The 20,555-nt window shown below is 36.5% G+C and overlaps 1 protein-coding gene across 2 annotated transcripts in view; it reads left to right on the plus strand.

Annotated features, from left to right (window-relative positions):
* LOC103977787 (uncharacterized) overlaps positions 1-20,555 on the plus strand; it is a 43,756-nt gene that overhangs the window by 7,856 nt on the left and 15,345 nt on the right. For both annotated transcript variants that reach the window (XM_065121623.1, XM_065121628.1), the window contains exons 4-13: positions 451-512; positions 625-1,126; positions 5,325-5,525; positions 6,735-6,990; positions 8,500-8,743; positions 8,830-8,990; positions 9,088-9,756; positions 11,649-11,815; positions 17,130-17,343; positions 17,422-17,613. In XM_065121623.1, the coding sequence (XP_064977695.1) occupies positions 451-512; positions 625-1,126; positions 5,325-5,525; positions 6,735-6,990; positions 8,500-8,743; positions 8,830-8,990; positions 9,088-9,756; positions 11,649-11,815; positions 17,130-17,343; positions 17,422-17,613 (2,668 nt within the window). The remainder of the gene's footprint in view (positions 1-450; positions 513-624; positions 1,127-5,324; positions 5,526-6,734; positions 6,991-8,499; positions 8,744-8,829; positions 8,991-9,087; positions 9,757-11,648; positions 11,816-17,129; positions 17,344-17,421; positions 17,614-20,555) is intronic.

Consider the following 20,555-nt stretch of genomic DNA (forward strand, 5'->3'; position numbering starts at 1 on the left):
ATTATTGGAGCTCAATTGCAAAGAAGTTACATTAACACTCTGATACTTAGATAACTTCTGTTGTGGATCTCAGTAGCAACAAATAGTGGTAACAACTGCAGACCAGAAAGAATGGTCAAGTTTGCCTTGAAGACAAACTTTTTCCTAGGTGTTGCTAGCTTTGATGATGCCAGTTAAAACTACTTAAGCTTCACAATCTTCATTAGAATCATGGTATGCATTTGATTAGTATCAGGAAATGCATGAGCATTATAAAATAGATAGCTTTTTGTACATTTTCTCATCGGTGAAACTGTTCATTTTCTCATTGTTGAATCTGTTCTTGTTCACCATGGTCAAGTCTTACTGAAAATATAATGTTTTATAACAACTGTTTTTTCTCTAGTATGCCACATTCTTTAACCTTATTTTTATTTGGTTATTTTTATTGGACTTTCTTTCTTTATTCAGTGGGAACATTTCTATGCATCGAGATTCATCTTCGCTACATGTTTCTGGTGGGATATTAGCTGGTAAGTTGTTATATTTATTTTCTCTAGTGACCTGAATTATGCCATCACCATCTCAATACTACGCAGATCATGTCACTACCACTTTTTCCTTTTTTCTGATTCCTGATCAAAGATGAGATGGGCTTGGGTAAGACTCTGGAGTTGCTGGCTTGTATCATGGCTCATCGAAGGCCGTCCTTGGAAGCAGGCTTCGTTTACAACAATCACAGTCATGATATTGAAGCAGAAGTTAAGATTAAAAGGCAGAAATGGGAACGTGTTGAGTGTATTTGTGGAGCTGCCAGTGAAAGTTCAAGGTATAGGGGGCTGTGGGTGCAATGTGATTTATGTGATGCATGGCAGCATGCTAAATGTGTTGGTTACTCACCTAAAGAGAGCAGTTTGCCTTCACATGAAAATGAAACGAAGGGTGGCGGCTCTGTAAAAGTTCTGTCCGAGTCAAAGTTTAGCCATAAAAAGAAAGATACTAGCAACATAGTAAAAATCAGTGGGGATTACATATGTTCTTTGTGCTCAGAGCTTATTGAAGCTGCTAAGATTGACATGTACACTGGTGCAACACTTGTAGTATGCCCAGCTCCTATATTGGCTCAGTGGCAGTCAGAAGTAATGCGGTATGATTCTTCATCCATTGGCTTCTTTTTTGTCTGTTGAATGTGAACTTTTTTAATGCATAATTCTAGTTCCTTATAAAGTGCTTAATGAACTTGCTGAATGTTCTTTTTATCTGGATAAACTATACTTCTGCCTCTTCTAATTCAACGCATTGTTCAATAGCATTTGTGAAAATTATAGGTAGGAGCTGGTTGTGCCATCGTGGTGTATGTTTTTCGTTGGGTTTGGTAGCACAGTACACGAACAGTGTGAAAACACCTTTTTGTTTTCTCTCTCTTGAAGAGGACAGATACTCATTGATCTAAATTCTAGTTTCCACCAACCGTGTTACAGGTATATTGACATAGACCGACACCTCAATATCTTTTAAGAATCATTCCCGTGGTATATGCTTAGTTACACATATTGTACTGGTTGGTCAACCAATCAGTTGTTGGTTAAGTACTGGTATTTAAACCATTGCAGATGATTGAACTTAATGACCATTGAGCATCTTGAACCTCAAAGAGAACATGGACGAAAATGGATTGGCAGTGTTGCGCAAAGAATTTTTTCAAAGATACTCCTGCGGAACTTTTAGCATTGTTTGCTTGTTTTTCTGCATTTAACCAGGTTTGTGGTTGGCTGGATAATATAATCTGAAATTTTGGTCTTGCATTTAAGATTGCAAGAACCTTTTAATCATGAGTTGATGGTCCATATTGTGAAGCATGGTCTGCAGTACCGAACTGTACCGCTCGGTATGGGCGGTACGTATCGGTCCGACAGGTTGCCGGTACGCGGACCGTCTATTACCAGTCCGAGTGCACTGTAGCACTGTAGCAAAAGCTACAGTACTCGGCACACCTGAGTATACCGCTCGGTACACCTGGGTGTACTGCTCGGTATACCGTACCATACCGGTACCGAGCCCAGGTCGAAACATCGGTATGGTACGGTATTGCGAACCTTGTTGTGAAGTAACTATTAGCTGAAATTTTCAATCATTAGGTGCCTGAATGCCATTGTTCTTCCCATTTGGTTTATGTAATTTATGTATAAGAGATAAAATCTACTTTAGTTTCAGTGTAGATTTGTCTGGTGATCTGGTGAATGGAGTGTGGTGGGGTGCAGGTTAGAAGCTGGTCCTGCTTGATGCACCAAAAAAATTTGGAGATTGATTACATTGAAATAAATAATACTTAAGTTTGTAGAAATTCTACCTTGAAAGGGCGGTTTCATGTTGCAGATACATGGATGCTTTGAAGCATTAACATACTCATCATTCTTCTCAAGGAATACTGTATCGAATCCATACCGATTGCTGGCCGGACTGGTGCATATCGGTTAGTACCAGTATACCAAACACGTGACAAAGGAGGAGAAGAGGAAGGCGCAGTGGAGGAAGTGGAGGAGGAAGGAGGAAACAAAAGGAAGAGCAAGGAAAATGAAAGAAGAGGAGGTGGTGGAGGAAGTGGAGGAAGGAGGAAGAGGAAGGAAGAAGAGAAGCAGTGGAGGAGAAGGATGAGGAAGAAGATGAGGAGGGAGCATATAGGAGGTAGGCGGCAACAAATGGTAGCGACTGCGGCATTTGGTGGTAGAGGCAGTGGCATTAGATGGAAGCAATGAACGGTAGTGGCGGTGGCATCGGTTCCATGCTCCCCGCGAGAAGAGGGCATTTGCTTGCGAGGCCTAATTTAAGTTTGATTTTTTTTAAAATTTTTATTGGGTTGGACCAAACAGTTTGAAACAAGGTGGTCCACATATCGACTCATGCACATACTGTTACATACCACCCATTTCTTATCGGTTCAGGTGAAATGGGGAATAATGATTCTTCTGGTTAACTAATTTAAAAAATTAAGTCACAAAAGAACTTTTTCTTTTGCTGCTAATGGGTTTTAGAGACCTATCTTTTGTCATAAAAATTGGATCATTGTTTATGGGATGCAATTAAATTATCAAGCCCACTGGATGGTTGGCGGCAAATTTGATATTTCTATTAATTTGATTGAGTGCTGAGTGCTGACTTATAATACTGTACTTCAATTGCAGAACACTTCAAACACGGAGGTTTTATCTGGTTAATATAGGACTGCACACCTTTTGATTTTACGAGGTTGATTGTGGATTGTGGAAGTTCTTTTTGTTCTTATATAGTAGAGGGATGCAAAAAAATTCATTCATTTGAATATTTTGTTCTATTAGGGTGGAGATATGTAATTAGATCCATCAATTCAAAACTTTTTTCTACTTAATACTTTTATGTGCATTTTCTTTGATTTCACATCATTTTTTATTTTATTCTTTGTGCTGCTAGCTAGGGTGACAATTCTTAACTTGACCTGCTAACTGGACACAAACTCAAAAGTCAAAACTAAATAAGCTGGTTCTGGTTGCTCTTTTATGTGATTATGTTATAAATGAGTTACTGATTAGTAAGTGGGTTAAGTCTGAGTTCATAGTTTAGTATACCATTTTTGACTTAGCATGTCAATTTTATTGTTTTTGAGTTTTGTAGGTCAAACCATCTATTTGTTCAGTTGATCAAAATTTGCATTTTAATTGTAGTTCACTTAAGAAGTTCAAATTGTGTTAAAACCAGTTGATTGTGTCATTCTTCATTTAATCCAATCTTACCTATTTATGAAGAATATTGTGGATTTAGTGACCTAGAGAACACATATAAACTTTTAATTATGATTCCAAAATTAATTAATTATCTGGGAAACATAGAAACGACTTTCTTGCTGTACACAATTCTATTAACTTTTCTTGGAGTGAGAATGTTGGAAAAGCAAAGGGTAGTTCATGGATGAATACTGATTTGAAGACTAGTCAAATAGCAAAGTAACTAAGCTACAAGCATAATGTTGTTTTGAATTCGTTCTTTCTGTATGATCAGTGTATAACTTTGTCATGGCACCTCATAAATGTTGCATAGATTTCTATGGTTGGTCCTTGAGGTTTTTGGTTGGATCAAACAAGTCTCATTTTTATGTTATGCACAGACAATTCTTGGCAAGGTACTTGCAGTTCATACTGGAACATGCCATAGAGGGACTCTGTTCTCTGGCGGTCTGGCCATTGGTCGATTTTTAAAAATTACTACATTTTGATCAAGGTCAGGGGAGCTAATACCTCAAGAGGTTATTGAGATCAATAGATAGGTCCATTGCAAGTGAATAGGATGTCTATAACCTGAATTATGAAGGTTGTCTTAATTTTTGGATATTGTGCATTACGTATCTCATTTCAGTTCATAATGATTTTGTTCTACTGGTTTAGAAGGAACCCTGTATTACAGGTTTCCATTTATGCTTAGTTTCATGGTTGATTGCAATCTTGTAGCAGGGTATTATCAGTCCTTGTACATACCGACCAATGCCAGTGTACCAACACATGGTACACTGGAATGTACCAGAGTCTTGAAGAGGAAGAAGAGGAAGAGGGAGAATAGAAGGAAGAGGTGCTGGTGGAGGAAGAGGAAGGAAGAAGAGGAGACAGTGAAGGAATAGGAGGAAGGAGGAGGAAGAGGAAAGAAGAAGAGGAGGCAGTGGAGGGAAGAGGAGGAAGAGTTAGGAAGAAGAGGAGGTGGTGGAGGAAGGGGAGCAAGAGGAGGAAGGAGGAGGAGCATACCCAGTTGATGATAGCAGTGGGCAGTGGGGAGGTAGGGGCCAGCTGATTCCACATGTCGAGACTTGCTCTCACGGTTAGGGCTGGACCGCGATGATCAGGAGACATGCAATTTGTTCTTTATATGGTTGAATCAAACTGCCTGAAATGGGTCAGGTCTGTGTATCTGTTCAAGCCTGATGGTGTGGTAAATACTGGCCGGTGTACCGGTTCTGGTGAAAAGGAATTCCCTGGTTTCTATGTATTTCTAACATCAGGATGATCATAAACATTTTCCTGTTACGATCACCTTATTTGATACTTTGCATTGGAATACTCAATACAAATCTGCTCAAATTGAATTGGCTAGGTCACTAGAAAACATATCTGCATATTTTATCAACTTCTGTGAATGATTTGGCATGTAGATCCATTCTTATTGTGGTCTACTTGCTTTTTGGTTCCATCATTTCATTACCAGTATGATAGTTGTATATCCTGTTCATTCAAACACTAGGTTATGAATCTTGCTAAACTTTGATTCTATGATAGATGTATTTGGTTTTGGGAGTTGGAGCTAACCTATTTCTCTTTTTTATTTAGTCATACGAGGTCTGGTTCCCTGAAAATCTGCATTTATGAAGGTGCAAGGAGTTTAGATTCTTTGATTACTTCAAGAACTGATATGACGGAGCTAGCTAGTGCAGACATTGTTTTGACAACATATGATGTACTAAAAGAAGACTTGTCACATGATTCTGATAGACATGATGGTGATCGTCATTTTTTGAGATACCAAAAGAGGTAAACATGGCAACTATGGATCTGCTTATTTATTAGCTGATGTGTCTTGTTTGCCTCTTTTTCTTCTTTTCAATTAATGTAGAGGCATAGATATAACCAATGTGCAATTAGGCTACCTACTAGCTTCCTGTGATATATGTAACAACCTGAAAATGAATGTTAGTGGCTTGTGTAACATGAGTGGATTTTCAAATGAAAATGGAATTTCACGAGAACATCTAGACGATGCAATCAATGTATGCTGTAGATGTTCTATTACTCGAATGTGGCAACCTTAGAAATATTTTGTTTAAAGGAGTGGGCAAATTTGGCCCTTGAGCAATAACCTATAGTGCTAATTCCCAACACGACTATAGAATAGAAACTTTTCGGAGTTTAAAACTCTGATCCTTTTGGAGCGAAATTGTGTCACTTCAGGCATTTATTTTGTTAATGAGGCCATGTGGAAATTTCCATTAGGTAAAGTGAATAGTTTCAGTAATACAAACATAATCATCTGTAAATGACACTAAGATGATAGTTCTCTGCATGTATGATATTGTTGTCTTCAGGGCTAGAGAGTAAATGGACATTAGAACCTTGTTGGAAGGACCTAGCTTTTGTAATAAGATTATATTAAATTCTTTTTCAGTTCCATTATACTTTTAGTAAGCATATACACACGGAATGTATAAAAATGTAAGACATGTAATTTCGAATAATACCACTTGGTACGGGCGGTACATATCGGTCCGTCAACTTACTGGTACACGGACGGAATGAAATATATATATTTATATATTAATATATATAAATATTTATATATAAATATTTTATAAAAGGCGACGTCGCGTTGCCTTTTTCGGTGATATCACCTTATATATAAGAATATTTATATATAAATATTTATAAATATATATAATCTTATATATATATATATATGTATGTATGTATATATATATATATATATATGTATGTATGTATGTATGTATATATATATGTATGTATGTATATATATATGTATGTATGTATATATATATGTATGTATATATACTGAGCGGTATACCGTTCGGTATACCGCTCGGTATACAATTTCGTACCGTACTGAGCAAACGTCAAAACTCCGGTACGATACGAAATTGCATACCTTGAAAAAATGTATTATATAAAAGTTAAAAAAATATTTAAGTATATAAATCGGTAATTAATGTTTTTTTCTCATATATCTAGGTACCCAGTTGTTCCTACTCTTCTTACAAGGATAAATTGGTGGAGACTATGTTTGGATGAGGCACAGATGGTGGAGTGCAACCAAGCTTCTGTGACAGAGATGGCTATGCGTTTACATGCACAACACCGTTGGTGTATCACTGGGACACCTATACAACGCAGGCTTGATGACATTTATGGGCTTCTACGTTTCCTAAGAACAAACCCTTTTGATGTCTATAGATGGTGGGTTGAAATTATTAGAGATCCTTATGAGGTGAGGCTATTTTGTTATTATTTGTTGAAATATTTCTTTGTTTATTAACAAAATCTGTTATTTACAAAATCTTTCAATGTGACCTATGCATCAGGTGGCACTTAGGCATTTTCTTTGACATGTAATTATAAAGTTGCCTCTATATCTTTTACAAATACTTATGTGAATTATCATGATTGTAGTTAATATGTGCATTGAAAAGAAATAGGTTTATTACCTTTTGATTGGAATTCCATTTCCTCAGTTACTTCTATTTATCACCTATTTAAGTTTGAAAAAATTTGTTGGTGCCACCAGAAGTTCATTGGGGTTTTGCCCAAGGTCCGCTATACTATACCGTACCGGAGTTTCGATCCGGGCTCGGTATGGTACGGTACCGGTGTACCGGGCGGTACATCAGGGCGTACCGATACTGTAGCAGTGCTACAGTGTAGTACTGTAGCGATGTAGTAGTGCTACAGTACTATACTGTAGCACTGTAGCGGTACAGGGCGGTCCGTGTACCGAGTACCTGGCGGACCGGTACATACCGCCTGGTACGGCCGGTATGCTTCGGTACGGCAGACACTGGTTTTGCCTACTAAAATTAAGATCTCCATGTTGTTTAGAAGACACTGTTCATTCTGCTGAAATTAGTAGTCAAGTTGGCCGAACAATTTGATACTGCTTGTGTTGCCTATGGTGGTTCCTGTGGGTTTATCAACCACATTTTATCATCCTACACAGTTGCTGTAAAAGAATGGAGTTTGTTAAATTCTGCTTTCAGAATTCAATGCATCTCTAGTCTTTTGTGGTTCTTAAGATTTTATTTCTTTCTTCCAGCCTGGAAAGCTTTGATATTATAACTTTTTTGTCATTTAGAACGAACATTTTGATGTGGCTAGTTGATATTTCTGTTTGGTCATCCCTGTTGTTTAGCAGAAGTGCCTTCCTAAATTTTTAGGATTTTGTTCTGTTTTGCATGTTTATCCTTTAGATTGGTGACACCTCTTCTGTGTTTTGGTCTTTTTCTCTTTTATTTTACTTTTTTTTCTGTCTCAGACTCTCAGTAATAACTTAATAGTCCTCTTAATAGAGCGAGTTTTGGTTAGATTGTCTCAGTAATAACTTAATAACAGCCAATGACAAGGGTGAATAAAAAAATAATAGAAGATCACTACTGGGAAGCAATCAGATTATGCAGTATATATGTACAGGTTGTAATAAGTTTGTCAGTGTCTAACACTTGTTATTGCAGGGCTTGAAACATTGGTTTGAACCAGCAAATGTCAGTAGTTTTTCATATTTTCTGTGTTCTACAGCAATCATGCATGATTGTTTGTAACTGTGAATTACATGAATATGCTTGTGTATCTGTCTGGAATGATTATATATACTAGTATACATGACCTTATAAATGTGATGAGAAATTGTATTTCAGTGACTTATTCTAATTTTAGCCAATTTCTATAAGATGCTTGTTGTTTTATACTTACCATGCTCCTGGTTCTTTTGATGTTTCAACTACAGAGAAGAGATAGAGTAGCTATGCAATTTGTGTACAACTTTTTTAGGAAAATAATGTGGCGTTCATCCAAAGCACATGTCGCAGAGGAGCTACACTTGCCTCCACAGGAGGTGTGCTTGTCGTGGCTCACCTTCTCATCAATTGAGGAACATTTCTATCAGAAGCAACATGAGACTTGTGTGAGCCATGCTCATGAAATTATCAAAAATTTAAAAGATGATATTCGTAAAAGAGAAGCTGTATTTGGTAAAAGTTGATTTACAATTTTTACTATATTTCATCATAGTCTGGGTTTTGATTTCACACTGTGGTGCAATTTCTACATTTTGTAGATCTGGATGCTTCATGCTATCGCTTTCTGTCTCATAGTGAAGTTGCAAGGCTTGTTGGCCCACTTTTAAAGCTTCGTCAGGCATGTTGCCATCCTCAAGTTGGGAGTTCCGGTCTCTGCTCATTGCAACAAAATCCTCTGACAATGGAGGAAATTCTAGGCGTGAGTTATATGCTAAACACAAATAAATGATTGTTTCCAAATTAACTCTTGAAGTTATATCTAAGTTTAGTATCCTAATATCCAGATATCTATGTAGGTTCTCATTGGAAAAACCAAAATTGAAGGAGAGGAAGCACTACGGAAAATTGTTAGTGCACTAAATGGTCTAGCTGCGATAGCTATAATTGAGGAGGATGTAAAAAGGGCTGTGTTATTGTATAGAGAAGCGTTGGCCTTGGCTGATGAACATTCTAATGATTTCCGCTTGGACCCTTTGTTGAATCTTCACATTCACCACAATCTAGCTGAACTAATCCCTCTTACTTCTGAATTTTCAGAACATTGTTTATCAGCTGGTTTGCCTCTTGAAAATAATGAATTGAGGAAGCGGAAATCAACCTCTGCAGACAGGTTTGATAAGTACTATGTCAAGAGGGGAAAAACAAGAAAGGGCTGCAAGCCAATTTCAGCAGGAGATGATATATCTTTGGAGCAGAATAATAAAACGGGTGATGTTACCTCCAACGTCCATGGGCTTGCTGAAAATGGGGCGAAAGATTTGGAACATGATGCTTGTTGTTTCTCCACACTTGATAATAGTGTGAATATAGTTTCAGAAGTTGATGTTCCTTGTCTAGCATCACCAAGATGTTATGCTGTTGGTTGCTTGAGAAAGACATGTGAAAATATTAAACAGAAATATTTATCTGTGTTTACTTCAAGGATGTCCCTAACCCAGGAAGAGTTCAAAAGTTCATCCATGCAGGTACTTCTATCTCATTTTTTATGTTTCCTTAAATCACTTTTTTGTTTGTGTGGAAAATTTTATCAAAAGTCTGTTTTCTGTTGGAAGTTTATTATAAGTGTATAACAATTCTTGTTTGGCGAGGATCAAATGAGTGTTTGACTTTTCAGTTTTCATTTTTTTGCACAATAAAAGTAAAGGTTCTTCAAATCAGGGTTTTCAATTTCGATGTGTATTGCCCCGTACGAGCAATACGTATCGGTTCGAGAGGATACTGGTACGCAGACCGTCCTCTACCAGATAGTACCAGTGTTTTGACTGGTATCGAGGCATATCGACCGGTATCGATGCATACCGATCGGTACCGCCTCGGATTTTGACCGTTATCGAGGCATACCGATCGGTACGCTCCGACGTGGTAGGTGAATGTATTTTTAAGGTTTTAAGGTATACCATCGGTATGCCCTAGTGTATCGACGGTATATACCGGTACATACATCGAGCAGAGCTTGGTATGTCGATACAGACCAGTATTCAAAACCCTGTTTCAAATTACTTATTCCCATTATTGTTCAGTGGTTCAGCCAATCTTTTCAAAGAGAGTTTAGTTGTTACTACCTTCAAATATGGGAATTTGTGGTTGCTTTCCGTGGAAAGTCCTTTTCCATCTTTTTTCTTGCAATTAAGCAAACTAATTTTCAAGGGGCATTTTGCACCCTTTATTATGTTTCTTTCCTTACAAGCATTTCAAAGTTGTAATTGAGTTTTCCATACTGACTTGATTGCTGTTGAATTTTAAGTGGACAAGTTACAACATGTTTCACTGCGTTCTATATTTGTAACTTATGTTGGACTAACAAGTTCATATTCTTTGCTATGGTAAATTGAATTTTGTTTAGGCTTCTATTTGGTTCCTTTAAACAAGTCATATACAGTAAAGTTTTTGTGCTTATATTCAGATCAATTGAAGCAACTTGACAAATGTGTCAGTTAGTGGATGTGGTTTTGGACAAAATTTGGAAGGCCTTATTCCTCATCCAAGAATCTTTGTCTTTTCCTTTTATTATGCTTACATTTCCACAGACAACTTCCTCCTTTCCTGTTAAGGAAATTCAAGACTATTAATAGGTAAAATCAATGTTTTAAATATTGTTCCATTCAGCTTGATATTGGCAAAGCATTATATTCTAGCATTGTGCTGGAGAGGAATTTCGACATATTTGTATGTAATGCATTGTTGGTCAATTGGTCCATTTATTTGGTGCCTTTGTATGTAGAAATGTTATTAAAGAGTGAAACTGGATAAAACAAGGAAATAATCATTGAAAGCTTTTAGGGTTTAAAAAGGTGTGACTTTGTGTCTTGTCTTGTCAGCTATCTTGTGTACAATGGTCGGACGCATTGCAATTGATTTTTGTTGGCATGGATGTATGCTGCTTTTTTCCTTAAGAACAGATTTAGTTCCTTTTCCCTCTTTCAAGGATTTTCTATTTTGATGGGGCAGCGATTGATGAAATGGAACCTATTGGTTTGCTGCCTACTAGTCTTCTCTGTGCCCTTGGAATAATCTTTGGCAAAAATGACTGAGAATAAGTCCTAAAGTCTTCAGTTTTTTATTTGTGAGACATATCATTGGCTACATTAGATGTGAATGAGAGTTAAAAAAATTTCAATTTCTTGATTTTTTTTTTCAGTTTTGACCATGTGTTCGCTTAAATTTTTCTTGAAAATTTTGCATTTGTTGAGTACTTACAGAAGAATGTAGTTTCCTTTAAATTTTTTATTGAAGTGTTTTTTGTGATATGTCAAAGAATAGTAGGTAATTGAGAACTCATCAGTATGCAATCTCTTTTCTCTTATATGTCTCAGAAAAAAATTCACAATTTTGATCGATGTTTGACATGACTTTAAAGGTGTCTAGTATCTTGAATGAAATGGAAAACCAAACCACAATTTGGTGGTTGCATGCCCTTCACCTTATTAGCCAGGATAAGGAGTCCTCAGCGGAGCTAACACGAAAGATTGAACAATCTCTCTCTAGGAATGCTCAAAGTGCAGGATTATCAAGAGTTTCATCAAGGTTGGTTTTACTTTCTTATCATTATTTTCTATTTTAATTTTTCACCTCATCAATTTTTTCTTAGATAGTTGTTGATAGCAATGAGATATTTGCATTTTCTACGGATAAGTAAATTTCCGACGAATTATTTTTGGTGGTTCCCATCTCATCTTAAAATCTTCTGTTGTTAGGCTCCACGAGTTATGGTTCATTTCTTTTGATCTTGGTTGTAGCATATTAGGATTTACCTTCAACGACACACCTTTGTTTTGATCTGTGTTGTGCCATCATACGTATGCTAGTTTCATGGCACAGGAAAAAAGGAAACATGATAAGAGAAGAGAGGACACACAAAACAAAAATTCACCTCTATTTTAGGTGATAATATGAGTCTATGAGAACTATATTTTGATATTGACACTAGAAACCCCATACAATGACAACAAGAAGCTGCAATGTCCCAATTATTTGTGACTAAGTACGTGGATCTTTTCTTTCCAATGAGTTCTTCGAATCATGATAACTCTAGTTGAATTAGGAGCACTCAATTTATCTTTTTATTATTTATAATAAAGTTTTGTTAGGTCTCTTTCTACCTTTGCCTGCAGTGTAATCATAATTGACTCACCTTAATTAATCACATTTATAGATCTTCTTTGCATGGGTCCATACCATTTTTAATGATTTTCAATCACTTTGTCCTTTGTTGGAGTGCACCTAATCACCTACACTAATTTTTTGTACATATTTTTCAGTTGTTTAGCACTTTGATACATAAAACATGGTTGGCCTTACACTTGTATTATCAAAAAATTCCTTCAATCCATTGGCACAGAATAATCAAACAGAATCCTCATTGTCCCTCTCTACTTTAATCACTAATCTTTTGTAGATGATGTTTTCGATAATCCCTTCCTCCTATTGAATAAAATACATCCAAGATACCTAAGTTTTTTTCTTTTAAGAACTTCTTGTCCATCTATCTTATAATGTTCCTTATTTTTTTGTTAGTTGCTAAAATTACATTTCATATATTCTCTTAATCTTAGTTTCTAACTCAAGTTTTGAATTAATTATCAACTGAACTCTTATCAATCCAAACAATATAGTCAGCAAGTAACACATGTTATGGAGGTCTATCATGCAAATAGCTATTGGGTTAGTTCATTACCAATATATGGAGGTTGGTACTTAAATTCAATCATTGGTGTCCTATAATTGTAGAAAATTTATCAGATATGCTTTACGGTGTTGACACTAGTAACCATTACTATTATGAATTTTATTGCATTAATATAATTTCTAGATACTTCTTTCTTTCTAAAATCTAGCATAATAAATATCTAGAAATTCTAACATAAACTTTTTCCAAGTCAATAGAAACCATATGAAAGTGTTTTTCTTTCGAATAAAAAACCAAATTAATTCTTGAAGCCCCTTTCTCATCTTATTCTTCTTTTACTTATGCTTTCCCAAAGGTTTATAGTGTAACCCAGTTGCCTAATTCCTCTATACCTAGAGAACTTTTAATATTACTTCTATTCTTATAATTTGGTGCTAGTAAACTTTTCATCCATCTGTTAGATGTTTTTTTATTCCTCAAAATTTTGCTAATGGACCAAATTACATCTTTATATCTAAACTCTTCCAAACCCTAAAAAGGATAGCATTAGTTTGTAAACTCTTACATATTATCATTTTCTCTAAAGTTTGTTTTTCCTTATTTGTTTTAATTTTACAATCGAATCTCTGATTTCTAAACTTATGGCTTTTGTATATATCTGAAGCTAAGTTGTCGGTGAGGTTTTCATTAAATAAGTTTATAAAAATAATTTCCATCTTTCCTTAATTTTCATATCATTAACAAGCACCTTTTTTCATCATCGTTTGTACATTTAACATGTCTTAAATGTTTGTTATTCTTTTCATTAGCTTTAGCAATTTAATATTTTTTTATCCTTAACTAGCTCGTAATGAAATTATTATAAGCTTTGATCCTTTTCCTGCTTATTTTTTACCTCTTATTTATTTTTTTATATATGTTTTAATTTTTTCTCAGTTTTAGAATTTTTCCAATACATTTTTTAATGAATGATAATTTTCTGTATTTCCTCATATTAACTCTTTCTTGACAATAGACTTTCTTTTGGAGACTAAGAATCTTCTTTGCCATGATTCTGAATTTAGTGGCAATCAAAGTTCACAAGGTATGAATATTTTCTCCATCCAAATGTTGAACCCTTTTTTTTTCTGCATTTTATTTTTATGCACTATTGTCTTTAAAATTCCACCATCTAGTTTTAGGGCTATTTTTTTTCGTTTTTTGATATCCTAAAACACACATTTAGTATCATCAGTTTATTAAGAAGTTGAAAATTTTCCATGTATAAATCTATAATTCTTGCATGTAACTTTCACTACCTTTCTAGTGAAAAAAAAAAAAAATTGACTGTATACTTTGATCTGCTCTTATGAGCAATCAAATGCTGATATCTTTTCTTTTATCAAAATGAGTATCAACAAGTATAAGATAGTAAGATGTATGTTCCTTTCCGTGTATCTAGAACTCCCATGAGCCTTTAAACTCTTCATATTATTTCCTTGTAAAACATTGAGATCCCCAATCCAGTGGTATGTTTTTTCAACAAAAGTTATTTCTTGAATAATTGTTTTATAGATTTTTCTAAAATTTCCTTTCGGTATTGTTATCTAGTCCTATTTGAGGGACATAAGCACTTACATTGTTCAAAATCTTTTTTCAAACATAAATTTTATTGCAATGATTATATGCCCAGGTCTTCACCTTGGTAACATTGTTCTTTAGAGCTATATATAATAATACCTACATAGTTTCTACTATTGACATTCCAGTACACCGAACCAGTACTATTAGTCTCTATATTTCCCTTACCCACTTCATTTCCTGTAAATTAAAGTTATTCATATATACCAATTTAACCCCTTGGATGAAAGTATTTCCATGATTTAAATCAGGGTTCTCAATTTCGATGTGTACTGTTCGGTACGGGCGTTATGTAATGGTCCAAGAAGATACCAGTACACGGACCGCTCTCTACCGGGCGGTACCAATGTTTTGATTGGTACTAAGGCATACCGGTCGGTACGCCCTGATGTGGTAGGTGGAGGTAGGGCGTACCAACGGTATATACCGGTACAAACCGTACCGAGTAGAGCTCGGTATGCCGATACTGACCGGTATTCAAAATCTTGATTTGAATTGTTGCCTTAATCCTATACTCCTGAATTAACTTATTTACTTGTGTTTGCTGATGTTGCACCATATTAAAGCATTTATGTGATTTGTTGTGTATGTGATCTCTTGGTCTACTCTTTGTACGTTAGAGCACCTAGATGGTAAAAATGCCTCATTTTCAGGTGCAACCTAATTAATACTAGAAACAGTTAAGATCCATGCTCCTGAAGTATGACAGTGTGATGCTGATTGTTGGTATCCTAATGCAACCCTCCTTTTCCATTTGAGCTTGGGATCGGGATTGATGGTGTTAAAATTCACAATTTGACTCCATAAGAGAGGTAAAGGTGTAGAAGACCTATCACAGTTGGAGGGTTGTAGAAAGCTACCTATTTTCATTCGACGTGGAGGGGTGGCCGATTCTATCGTTGAATAGCTTGGGTTTTTGCTTATGCACTTGCACGAGTATACACAAATTATGTGTACATATGCAAGGTTCGCCGTACCATACCGTACCAACGTTTCGACCCGGGCTCGGTATGGTACGGTACCGGTATACCGGGCGGTACATCAGGGCGTACCGAGCGGGTGTACCGAACAATTTTATACCTTTTCATACTATAGCACTGTAGCAGTATTACAGTATAGTACTATAGCACTGTAGCAGTACCGGACGGTCCGCATACCGATAACATGTCGGACCGGTACGTACCGCCCGGTATAGGTGGTACACTTCGGTATGGCAGACCTTGTACATATATATATCATATGTTTTAGTTCGGGAAGGATTAAGGCCTCACTCTAACAATAGTAAGGTCTTATCCAACTATTTTGGGGTGTGTAACATAAATTATTTCCTTCCAAGGAACTCTGTTTATAATTTATAAAATAAGCCTCACTCCTAGTTCATCCAATTAAAGATCTACATATTAATCATGACAAATAACATGTAAAAAGATCACACTAAAATGAAAGGGATTATGCTTTAAAGCAAGGTTCATTGTACCGCAGCATACCGCTCGGTACGGGTGGTAACCGATCTGACATGAGACCAGTGCAGGCGGTACATCGGTATGCCTCCATGTACCATGTGTTGGTACACTCGGTATGGCTCGATACAGCTTGGTACGTACCATACCGACATTTGGTCGATACACCAGTATAGACCGGTAAGACGAACTATGCTTTAAAGGATACTGTTTAACTTTGTAAATATGCTTGTATAGGCATCATTTAATTTGTTTTAATCTTTGTTGACTAATCTGTTCTTTTATTATAGAAGTTGCATTTTGTTGGCTAGCTTCTAGACATGATAGGTCTAGAGATAAATTATCCCCGATACATCAATTTGCATCAGTGCTTGATCTTCCTATTTCTGTCTAAGCCAGTGGATCGGTTTTAATCCTATATATTTTGACCACAAACATCAATCAGTTCGATTGAAATCTGGTAAGTTGCAAGGCAACTTCACGAATGACAACTAGATTTTACTTGTTTCTTTTGAAACCTCTAAAGCCTTTGCTTGCCCAAAAAATAAAAAGGAAGAAGAAAGGCATGAGATCATTTGCTCCTTATTTGAATGTAAGATGAACAGAAAATCAATCTAGACTGGGGATTAGATGAAGGTGTGAGAGTTGGAAACAATCCTTTTCTATGTTTCAGGGATAACTTGCATTCTGTTCCAGTATAAATCTTCCTAAGATAAAAGTCAGGTCTAGTGGATTGGTGTTGTGAGAATGGCAAAAGCCACACAGTATATGAGAATTTTGAGTTAATTTTGACAATATTTGTACTCAGAAGCAGATGCGAAGTCAAGAACCATGAACAATAATATGGATGAAGCAAACTCCCTTGGTCCCAAGAAGAGAGAGTTACAGGTCTCCAGTTGAGCATTAAGGAATGCATAAGAGACATGGTGAATTGAAGGATGCCTTGATCAAAGTAGCAAAAATATATTTATGCATGCTCTCTAGGCAGAAGATGTTGGTTTTTTCCCTGCCAATGATGCTGTAGGATCATTATGTTGTGATTGTGCCAGGGTAGAGTGTACTTTTTCTTGTCATGATAATTCTTTTGTGCTTTTTGTTTGATTAGCATTATCTAAAATTTTTTCTTTTTCAGGTTTAGAAGTACAAGTGGTTTAATATACAACATCCAGACTGGTCTAGACTCTCTAGGAAGTTCTAGGCTAGAGTTAATTAACCGTCTTATTGAAATTGACCAAACAATGGACAATCCGAAGGGTGATGATATTGAACGGCTTAGATACTGTCCAAATTGCTATGATGGTGATGGTCCTCTATGCCTACACTGCGAACTTGATGTCCTATTTCAGGTTGGTTATTTGTTGGATGTGATTTTTATTTACCATGTGAAATTTAATATTAGTTATCTGATCAACAGATGATTCCAGGTATATGAAGCTAGGCTCTCTCTTGTGAGAAGAGCGAACAACTATGCAATGTTTGAATCAATAGAGGAGGCATTGGACTTGCAAAAGCGTAATTTTGAATTAAATCTTTTTTTCCGCAACAACAAAACCTCATTGGATAATGGCACTGGGAATGAGAAGAGTAAACAACGTCTTGTTAAAGAAGCCATTCAGGTAATCTTGGACGACGGTAAACGCAGATTGATGGGTCATTCAAAATATACTGGTTATTTCCATATATAATATTTAATGCATGTCAATCTTTTACACGTTTTTTTGTCATATATATTTTTGTCTTATAAGAGAGCTAGTTCATATTGCTTTGGCACAAACGCTGTTAAATTGTGTGCTAATTCCAGAATGCTGAAGCATATGTAGGTATCACTTAGTGATATTTTTGCCCCTTCACGCAGTCTATAGTATGTATGATTGCAGTAAAGAAGTTCATTCTGCTTGTGATTTTTCTTTTGATTGAAATACATTATATTTCAGTGACTGTTTGTAGTTAGGACAAGACATGCAAGTATCTGCCTATCTGATAAGTGTCAGACATTTGAGATTTAGTCCTGCATGCAAAGAGGCTAGATCATTGTTTTGGACTAGTGATATTGAGGTTGCTCTAGAGTAATCTTACTCTTGTGGTAGAGCCATCTTCACTTGTATTCTTATCCCAGTTGTAAATGCCTGTTGAATCAATACAGGTTATTGGCAATGTTTGCTGAAAACAAATACATAAAGAAGGTGAGGATTTAGGCTGGAAAATGTATTCATTTAAAGTTTAAGCAATGTTGGGATGAACATATAGGCTGTCTTATGAGGAGGAGATGCTGGGTTTCAGAATTGTTTCCTTCAGTCCCTTTGTTATGTCAAATTTGGTCATCAACCCAATGTGCCAAAGTTGATTCAACCTGCTCCGTTTTTGCAAAAGAAATCCTAGTCGCTTTTCTGGATTCGTTATTCAACTGTGATTTCTTTTGCAAAATTGGAGCAGGTTGGGTCAACTTTGGCATATCGGGTTGACGACCAAATTTGTCGTCAACTTTGGCACATTGGGTGAACTTTGGCACATCAGCACTTTCAACTTTGGCATATCCTGAGTTGTTCCTTGTCTTTGTTGTGTAGCCTATTACTGACCATATAATGATTGTTGATGGTAAAGTGGCAGTGGTTGAGAGTGTCACAGCATCACCTTATAGGAGCATGTGGAGCCTATCAAGGGATTATAAGAGCACCAGTGTTTGGGTTATAATGAAGTGGGTTTTAATGCCTTGGTGGACATGCCTATGCTTGCAATTAGGTCCCAATCAGCGCCATCTGTCTTGACCTGATGATGCGAAGATCAGTCAGTTGATGTCTCGGCCTTCTTTGCAGTTGCCTCATGGTCTTATTGTATTTTCTTCACCTTCCTTCTATGGATTTTGCTCCTAGATTGACACCAATAGTTAAAAGCTTGAATTCTTATTGTGGATTGCCTTTTATTAGCAGTGGTTTGGTGTTTGCAAAAGCAAATGGATTGTTTTTTATGACTGTGATGCACCCAGCCCATGTCAAAGTCCTTAGCCTTGTGTCATGCTATTTGACGATTTGATTACCCATTTCCCTTTTATTGCTAACTCTTATTGTTTAGAGAAGGATTTTGGTTAATCCCCTTCCTCTTGTTGCTCATTCGCTCTACGCTAGTCATGTGTCTTCTTGCATCTCTCTTCCATAGAAGGGCTCCTTTTCCTCTCCCTTCTTGTTGGCCTCTAGTTTATCTACTGGTTCTTCTAATGTTGATCTCTCTCTAAGAAGACTTGACCTTCTTCCAGTGCTTGATTGTGTCAAGCAATAAAGGGAAAAACAATTAAAAATAGGTAACAGATCTTGTGGGTTGATTGCATTAAGGTTAAACATCAGTCTTTAACCCTTTCCTTTTTAAGCAAATATGTTTCCCTACCATCAAGAACTTGAAAACTAGGTTACAAGACAATCAGACAATGATTAGTGTTGGTTACTGTTTGACTATGATTGGGCACATGAATTCACACTCAAGTATTGCAGCATATCTGTATTTGAGGATATGAATCAGTATTTAAGGAAACCATAAGGTTTTCTGCATCCACCTGGTCATTCCTTTTGTTGCTTGGGACCAGATTCTAGCCCTAATGTGATAATATTGAGCTTCTAGTGGATTTCAAGGAAATTTGTTCTTAAAAGAAATCCATCATGTTTGTTGGGAGCACCCATCTTGAGTCAGGATCAATTCAACTGTGTAGTTCATGTATCTCAAAGTGCGTGGACTGGTTATTTATTTGCATTTTAGTTGTTATGTTGCCTGTAGGCGCTGAAGGTAGGTTATTCTCTTTGATCCTTTAGGCAGAAGCTTGGCTGTTTTAGAAGGCACTGGCCAACTATTAGAACCCTTGCAGATTCTAAACTTAGGGTTGATCTCTTTAGGGGATCGGCCTCCTTGGAACTCTATAGGGGTTCCTCCCTCCAAGTTGCTGCTCAAAGGCTGCAGAAAAGATTCATCTATTGCTTAAGAAAAGAGAAGGAATACATGGCTATTTATAGGGCTTCTAAACCCTAACTCCTAATAGGACTCCTACTTAAGACTCTTACTTCTAACCAACTCCTAATAGGACTCCTACTCAAGACTCCTATTCCCTTACAACTCCTAATTCTTCTCTAAGAAAAAACCTCCTACATGAATGCCCCTCTCAATTAGGACTCTCCTAGCTAGAGTTCTAACAGAATGTCTCTCTCAATTAGGACTCTCCTAGCTAGAGTTCTAACAGTTTTACATGAATGTCCCTCTCAATTAGGACTCTCCAAGCTAGAGTCATAACAGACCCGCCCTCTTCAAATCAGCCTTGTCCTCGAGGCTGATGATTCGTGAATTCTGATAATTTGATCTTCAAATCGTCATAGTTCTCCCAAGTGACATCTTCTATTGGTAGGTTCGCCCACTGTATTAGCACTTCATTAGTGGGTCATCGTCGTCGAGTCACGATCCGTCGATCAAGAATGGCACTTGGCTGGGTCTGGAGTTCTCTTTGGGTAGTCATATTTGGTGGGTGGCTTTGGGCTGTCTCCAAGCACCTATTTAAAACTTTCGTCTGGCTATTGGTTTATGG

Source organism: Musa acuminata, chromosome BXJ1-3 (assembly GCF_036884655.1).
Source record: "Musa acuminata AAA Group cultivar baxijiao chromosome BXJ1-3, Cavendish_Baxijiao_AAA, whole genome shotgun sequence".
Lineage (NCBI taxonomy): Eukaryota > Viridiplantae > Streptophyta > Magnoliopsida > Zingiberales > Musaceae > Musa > Musa acuminata.